Source organism: Neophocaena asiaeorientalis, unplaced genomic scaffold (genome assembly GCF_003031525.2).
Source record: "Neophocaena asiaeorientalis asiaeorientalis breed wild unplaced genomic scaffold, Neophocaena_asiaeorientalis_V1.1 scaffold434, whole genome shotgun sequence".
NCBI classification, from domain to species: Eukaryota; Metazoa; Chordata; class Mammalia; order Artiodactyla; family Phocoenidae; genus Neophocaena; species Neophocaena asiaeorientalis.
This window is the reverse complement of record NW_020175441.1, coordinates 819,120-827,771: the sequence shown is the minus strand read 5'-3', so window position 1 is coordinate 827,771 and position 8,652 is coordinate 819,120. Positions and strand designations below refer to the sequence as shown.

At 37.2% G+C, this 8,652-nt stretch overlaps 1 protein-coding gene across 7 annotated transcripts in view; it reads right to left on the bottom strand.

Annotated features, from left to right (window-relative positions):
• Nucleotides 1-5,025: 5,025 nt before the first annotated feature.
• ELAVL2 (ELAV like RNA binding protein 2) overlaps nt 5,026-8,652 on the bottom strand; it is a 71,325-nt gene continuing 67,698 nt past the window's right edge. For 3 of the 7 annotated variants that reach the window (XM_024767832.1, XM_024767835.1, XM_024767831.1), the window contains exons 6-7: nt 5,951-5,989; nt 5,026-5,356 (exon numbers count right to left, since the gene is read on the bottom strand). In XM_024767832.1, the coding sequence (XP_024623600.1) occupies nt 5,026-5,356; nt 5,951-5,989 (370 nt within the window). Of the gene's footprint in view, nt 5,357-5,683; nt 5,718-5,948; nt 5,990-8,652 lie in introns of all 7 variants that reach the window. The other 4 variants (XM_024767834.1, XM_024767836.1, XM_024767838.1 and 1 more) reach the window with 3 other exon arrangements.

Genomic DNA, 8,652 nt, shown 5'->3' with positions numbered 1-8,652 from the left:
GTAACATCCATGAGTATTTCTGGGGGTTAGTATCTATTACATCTTAATCTACATCTTTAGTTTTTTAAGCTAAAAGTAGTATTAATAATGAGTGTGAGACCCTAAGATTTTGACATGTTTTCATTCAAAGAATAAAGCTAGTCAGCATACTTTTAATATTCAGGATATTTTACCATGAGTGCTTTGCAAGTTGTCACTCTGTATATTATATGTTTAGAGAGACCAAGACCATCCAGCCAATTCCTCCATCAACCTAACTATTCACACAGACAATGTCTTTATTGTGTATAATAACGTTTATTTTGCTTCAGAAAGGATATGGACAACTTAATGAACAGGAGAGCATCTCAAGATTGACCAAACTAAATGATACTGATGCCAGATTGAAAATTACACAAATGAGGGACTTTCCTGGCAGTCCAGAGGTTAAGACTCCACGCTTCCACTGGAGGGGCGCGGGTTCAACCCCTGGTCAGGGAAACTAAGATCCCACATGCCCGAGGGGCACGGTCAGAAAAAAAAAAAAATTAGTAACAAATGAGCTAATAATCAATCCAAGAAAGGAAAAGTAGAATCTATAAGAAGAACAGAGCAGGTTCACTCTTATGAGTTGTAAAGGGGTTTGTAACAACTACAGCAAGTTAGCTGGACACCTGCTTCCAGGTGGCATGGCAGGGTGGCTTGTCTGTTCTCACTTCTAAGTAACAGTTTCCAAGAAGGTAAGAGCCACATCTTGCTCATTTTTACAGACCCAGGACACAGCATAGATAACCAATAAACCTGTGCTGAATAACCAAAAAATACTTCTGTTTATTTCTATGAACCAGAACACTGGAAAGGTTCATTTCAGTAACCCCATGTCAACAGGCTACCTGTATTAACGTGTAGATGTTTTAGTCCTTCCAACCTGAAGGGAATTGAGCCCACTTTTGAAAATTTTCAGAGAAAGAATACAAACAGTAGAGAAAAAAATGAACCACTTGCTGAAATAACTGAGGCTATAAATGCTCTTCAAGTAATAATCAATTCTGTTATAATTCTAGCAATACTTTTGTTCTCTTCCACTGTTTGAGGATCCAATATGGTAGTACAGGCATAAAGGATCAAAACCACTGCCTTTTTTTTTTTGTATTTTCTACCAACAAGGTATACACATACTGTTCTAGAAGTATATTAAAATGTCAACATACTTCTTACTAAAGTATATGCATTTTCTTATTTCTAGGTACCCCTTTGAGTGGGAAATTACAAGTTTCCACTACATTTTTTTGATCATCACATAAAATAAGGCTAGGACACTTGCAATCTGTTTATTTTTAAAAAAACATTAAGGTTAAATTGCTAGCACCTTTCCTCAAATCAGATTATAATAATGTAAAATGATGTTAAGATTCAAAATTTACACTGGCTAATCTAACACTGAATTGTGATAACCTGGATGATTTGCAAGCATAAGGTGAGAAGGAATTCTGAGGAAAAAAACTTTTTTCCTTAAGCACACCAACAGTGTCACAAATCTTTACTGAGAATTTTCCCCTTATCTGCTCAAATATAAAAGAACTGCTGACATGCAAACCAGTCAAAATACTGATAAGCATACAAGAGGAGAGAGGTGAGGGGAGGATGTTCCAAAATCACAAAATTAGAGTATTGAATTCCTGTAATAAAAAAGGGAGCATGGAGATTTGAGATTAATTGCATGTTGGAAGAAAAAAAATTGTCTTGTCACTCAGCTGAGCTCTTGACTACTAAACTGTGAATTCAGGACAATTACTTTTAGAATGGCTTTTTACCAAAAAAGCTGACAGACACAATCAAATTAAAAGAAGCCATTTAGTATATACTTTGTTTAAAAAAAAAAAAAAGAAAAAAAGCACTTCATTATTGTATCAAGTTTTCTTAAGTTCTACAGAAGTAGAACCTTTGTATAAAAGATGAGCAAGAAATATTTTCCTTCCTCCACAGATCTGCTAAGGATGCTTACCAGGGCGGAATATATATGTGAAACAGCGTTGGCAGAGTTCATGATTTGTACACGTGTTACTACATACATCAACCCTAACCTAATGGAAACTGAGTTTCTGATTTTAGAGGAGTCTCTTGATAATCTGGCATTGGCAACAAAAGTTACACTCAACAACAGTTGATTCTATGGGTGAATTAAATTTTGCCAGTGGCAGCAGAGTAAGTTACCTTCCTTCTATTTGGTTTTTCTTTAGCTCAAGTAAATGTGTGAGGACAATTTCCATTTGTTTAAAAAAAAAAAAAGTTAATGATTATTCAATCAGAGGTATAGAATGATGTCAGCATCCAATTACCCAAACTGTACAACTAGCCAATGAAAGCACATATCCCTATAAAAATTACCCATCAAGTTAATGTTTGAAAGCCAACTTATCAGAAGGTGTCATTCAAAAAAATGTTTTTGCACTTTCTACTTCAATTAACATGCCTTTTGGAATACTTTACATAACACTGCTTTCAACTAAAGCTCTGAGGGAACCTCTTAACTCAAGAGAGCAAGTTTATTAGACTGAGCACAGGAGCCCCAAAAAATGTATAAAGACCTACTCACCACACTGTTCTTTCCCTTCAACTTTGTTTATTGATGTACTGAACATGAAAAAGTACAAAGAATCCAAACACAAAAGAAAACATGTACAGCCTCTTAAATACTCAACAGAATATATTTTCTATTCCAACAGATGTGAATTAAGTCATACTGTACAACTTCAAATAAATACCAGCCTTACATTTTATTAAGTGCTCTGATAAACACTGTAAAGTGAAGCACAATTTGCATGCCCTCTCATCAATGCCTTGGTTTGCTACAGTAGTATAGGAAAGAAGCATGTAGCTGCTGTTTTCCCGTGAGGGAAACCTTACTTTTTTTAAGTATATACATGTATCTTGTTTTTTAGTTTTTTTGTTTTTTTTTAAATGCAGGTTAACTCTGACAATCTAAATGCACCTAAGGATATGAGAAAGTGCTAAGCCAATTGATTTCTGAATAGCATTGAGTGGGTCAGCATGAAAACTCGCTTATTCACTTTAGCACGCGCCTCACAGTATATGTACTGTACTATACTGAAAATTTTTATAACTACAATTTTAAATAATAAAAATAAAACTCAACGCAACTGCAAAGATAATGTACAACTATGTTATGCATAGCACATTGCCTGTTCTAAGGGGAAGCATGTGAGCATCTCAGTTTATACAAAAAGCAGGACGTAACTATATAGTTCTCAGTGCATCCTGATGAAGGCATTTTTGCCTTCAGCTTTTTTGAAAATTTATTATAAGCTAGATGCTAATCAGAAAATATTTTGTATTTTTTAAAATTTCTTTCATACATGGTAAAGACTTATTTTATTATTTCCCCAAATAGTGGTTTAAGCATCATACAAAGTTAAATTTCAATAGCATACAGATATTTATGACTTTTGTATGAAAAATGTAAGGAAATTTGTTCAAAACCTATGGTTATACTCATTTTTTTTTTACCACAAACATATTTATAAACGAAAATGTAGCATCACCATAAACAGCTGAAGCTAGACTATCTACAGACAAAATTAGCAACAAATCTGATGCACTGTAAATTCAAGTCCTCAGGACAACAAAAGTGATTAAGCAAGACCTCAAGTAACAATGTTAATGCCATTTACAAAGGAAAAAACTGATACAAAAACATTCAAAACCTGAACATCACTTGGCATGTAAGGAAAAAAAAAAATCAAATTAGCTGAAAGGTTCATAACACAAGGTCTTATTTACATTACACAAAGCTCAGGTGTTAGCCTTGAACATAACTTTCAAAATACCTTCAAATATATCCAACTCAGATCACTTTTGCCGATCTGCTGCAGTACAAATCATGTGCAACATCTTTTTTCCTTAAGACAAAACAATTCTTCAAACAATACTGCAAGTACATCACTAAACACCATGAGCTCTATCTGAAGGGATTTCTTTAGGAAGAACAGATTTTTTTTTTCCCCCATCTCGTGGTAATTTAAACTTCTTGCCTGCTCTTATATATTCTTTTGTAAATTTTTTTTGTTTCAAAATCACAAATCAATGTGAGCCACCTATCACATAATAACCAGGATGATCAGACGCTCCACTGGTGATTACAAAAACGAAACCAGCAGTGTTTCCCCCATTGATTCTACTCCTTTCATACAAAGATCTCAAAAGTATTTTCTACATCATAAATCTTTCTAAATTTTCCAACCACTGCAAATTTCCTGGTAAATTTTAAAAGCTCACTAGGTGTCATATGAAGAGATTTCTCAAAGTATTCAAGTCAAAATATTTGTTCCAGGACCAGTAAAAAGTTTCTCCAAATTTTCTTTTTTATAAAAATAGATGCTTTTTTTAAACCCACATCAAAGAGGCTCTTATCTCTTTGGCAAGGTACTGCTTTACGAAAAGTTCTCCAGTATTCTTACAATAAGCGTTTATAATGTAGCCCCCCTTCCCCAACCCAAATCATAATTACAAAATAAATACTGTTTTTAACTTCATAAATAAAAATGTAAACTTCAAAATACTTTTCTCAGACATAACAGCAATGCTTTAAATGTAAACCAAACACAAAGCTAATCAGAAAAAGAAAAAAAAGGGGGCGGGGGGAAAGACACAACCAACTAAAGAATTACAACACAAAGCCTCAATATTTACTCACAGGTTCAAGGCAGTTATGTAAAAAGAAAAGAAATGTCTTCCCTTAGCTGAAACACTTTAAAAGGTCCACCTTCTTCAAAGAAGGCAATAGAATGCAATGTGACAGGTAAAAACCCTGTACCTCTTGTCCATATTCAAACATAAAAGATATTTAAGAAGTTTTAATTCAAATACTAGCAATAAAAAATCTCACATATTTCTTAGGATGCTAAGTAGTCGTTTTATCCCATCTCAACACTGACTTACAAAGACATTTACTAATGTATAAAGTTTCTCTTAACTTGCCTTTGTTGTATAGTTTTCATATATAAATGGACTGAGGACAAGAGCTCATTAGGCTTTGTGCGTTTTGTTTGTCTTAAAGGAGACCTGCAGTACTCTGTCTCCCAGACGGTATCCATTGAGGCTAGCTATCGCCATGGCAGCCTCATCATAGTTTGTCATAGTCACAAATCCAAAACCTTTGCATTTATTGGTGTTAAAGTCACGGATGACCTTCACGTTGGTGACAGCTCCAAAAGGCCCAAACATTTGCCACAGGATACTCTCATCTGCGTCAGGAGCCAGGTTGTACACAAAAATACACCACCCTGTTCCTGGGTGCCCAGGGATATTAATTCCAGCCAAACTGGTCATTCCATCAATGGTCATTGGAGAAAACCTACTAAACAAAATAGGAGAAACACACACACACATGCACACACACACACACACGCACACACACGCACAAATAGAAACAGAGGTTGGTTACAGCAATGGACTTAATTCTTTCCCCTTTCCCATCCCAAGAGTTTCAGTAACTCCCCTCCCCACAACAGATACATACAACTATTTCAGGTTTCAGCCAAAGTCGGTGTGTGGCTTGCAGTGGCATGCTATAATATCATGGTATTAATAAGTTATGAAATGGTCACATATGCTGTATTGAAAAATATTACTCACAATAGCAAAGAAATAAATTCGGAACTGGCTTCATGAACTTAAGCAGGACTTGGGGCAAGAAGGACCAACACAGACAGAAACATGCTGTAACGTCGCAATGCAAGAGAAAACAAATAATGGGGTTTTTAAAGGCCAGGTGGCATCCAGTGGTATAATAATATTCCTTGAGTCAACCGTGCTTCAAAAACAGCTTTTCATTAGGCTGTACATGCAAAAGAAAACCCAACACAAACTTATGAAGGGTGTCACTCCCCAAATCAAAGAAACTAGTCAATTATGGGAAGGGATTATGATTATCATGAACCTCTATCATTACCTCTTTACTCCATAAGCCATATTGAGCAGATTGTCCAACCTGCAAAACACACATTTAGCAAACTTCAGTTTTTAATTTTTCCCCTTGATGTCCAAGAAAGCTGGGCTCGTTACTGCCATCTTCCAAGGGGATTTTTATATATTAATTGTATGTGAAGTCTCAAAACAGTGGGTCTTCTTACATTTCTGAGAGGATGGTACCCACTGCCAGAAAACAGTAGCTCTTCCAATGGATATAGTTTATCTCTACAAGGGTCAGGGAAATCACTGGTGGTCATCTGAGGAAACCCTTTCAAGAGGAAATGTGGAGGCTCTGGAATACTTAACATTTGGGTTCTCACCTTTTGCAGGCAAGTTCTAAGCACTCCACATGCACCTACATGTCCTTATATTATTTTTAGTTTTCAGAGCTGTTAGTTCCTGAGTATCGTAAGGCACTCAGATTAAGGGACTTGCTCAAGGCCAAAGAGTTAGGAAATGGTGGCATCAATATTCAAATTCTGCAGTTTACACAGAATTCCATAAATTTCCCTTCAACCCCCCAAATACAAAGGACTTTCATTTCTTAAAATCAAAGTGGTGTTATTATAGGTAAAAAGAACCTTATAGACAACCTCAGCTAAACCTCCCATTGCTCAATGTATTCAGCTGAGGTCCACAGAACCTAAGACGACAGACTCACTGAGCAACAAAGCAAGGACTTCAGACCCCAGTCTGACGCTTATTTTGGTTGTCCTACAAGGAGTATAGTCCCACTACTCAGGGTGTAAGAAGCAGGTAGATAGAAACAAACTTAAGTAAGCTTCTCTTAACAATTTTTTTTTTTTTACGAAGTAGATGGCGGTGGGTGGGTACTCTTTAAAACTCTCTACCCTTTTCCTGTTTCAAAAATTAAACTGATGTTTTTAAGCACTTGATTCTTCTTGCTTTATCAGTTTCAAAGAGACCATTCCGATGTTCCACATTTGTGCAATGAGTACCAATCAATGACGTGTGTTTAGAGGAGGTAGGCATAACTGAATACCTCAACTGCCACAATGTTCAACACTCTCCAAGTAAGACCCTGGGTCAGGAGAACATTTTTTTCTTTAACAGCCATGAACAGTTAAGTTTGAAAAATGTTTCAACCTTATTGTCTAACCTGTGGCCTCAAGTGAGGCTAGAGCACACATGAGAAAGCAACTCCTCCTAGTTTCATAAAAGCCTCAAGACGCCTCCTTCTGGTCTTTCAGAACTGGACAAAGAATCTTCACAGGTTCCTATTCCCAATTACCTCTGCACATTTGTGTGTTTCGTAAAATTAAAAAGAAAGAACCGAGCTGACTGTAATGCAAAGTACTATTAAAAAAAAAAAAGGAACAAATCACAGTGACAAAGGAGACTCATCTGTGTGTGGTGTGTGCCTTGTCCCTCTACCCTCTCAGGAGCAGGGACAAGTTCATTACTCATCGTACCACTAATCATGGAGCACAGACAGATTGGGTCACTACAGGTTTACAATTAGTATCTGTTGACTGAATCAAAGCATTGAGGTTACTAACATTACCCTTAACTACTTAATCCAGAGTAAGAACTATCAGGAGGGCAGGCTGGGGAGCCTGTTTGCACACGCAAGGGAGAGAGCACATGTATGGAAAAAGTACACAGGTGGGAGGGGGATTTTGTTTTGTGAAAAGGTAATGAGTATAGTCAAAGATGCCATACCCTTATACTCCAAAGTAGAGGCCACAAATACCAGAAATAAGGATGCAAACAAATTAGTATCATCAACAATAAAGTAATCTGATATAGATAATTTCATAGAACTGAATGATCAATACAGAATGCATTTGACATATGACACCAGTAGAACAGAGTAGCATATTGAGCTCTGCTTCCTAAGTACTCAAAGGCTCAGATGCAGAGACACCAAAACAGAGTCACATCATCTCTGCCCATTAATTGTGCAGACTCTATCACCACCAGCTTAGGACACTAACCAAAAGTCCAGAGACAGCATCTCCTAAGCAAGTTTTCAGTATTTTCTAAGTAGGGTAGAAACCAAAACTGCCCCAGAAGTGGATTACATGTGTTAAAAGGAGAGATATCTCATTTCTCACTCTCCACCCCAGGATTCTCCAGGCAGGAGGCCTAGGACTTTTATACTAGGATCTCTGAGGACCCTCTCAATGAGCCTCATATTTGCCCTACCTGTGAAATCCTGTGTGATACCACAATCCTGCCCACTGATATCTTCACTCAATATTCACTTTAGAAAAAACTCAAGCCAAGTTATCTGCCTCTCCCTCTCTCTCTTTGCTCTCCTTGCCCCTCCCTCCTCTCCCAGCAACAAGGAGGAACATGGCACCTAAGAAACAGGACCTAGGCAACACTGAAAACCCCCGCCTGCCCACAGTTGGACCTAGCAGTTTACCCTGCTCTCAGTGCCACACACCCACAGGAGCTGGGAGAAGGCAGTGTGTGCTCCACTAGGGCACCATGTACCCCAAGCCTTGTAGAAGTTGGAAAACTGTCAATTAGGCAGTTAGCTCAGACACAAGGACCACTATTACTCTCCAGAATTATACATTTTTTCTGGGTCTGTCTAGAGTTCAGGGACAGCCATCTTTTGCATGTGATCATTTAATGACAGAAGCCAATTTTTAGTGGAGACCAAGTTAATAGCCTCCAGAATGACCTAGGAGGGGTGTGTGTGATGATATA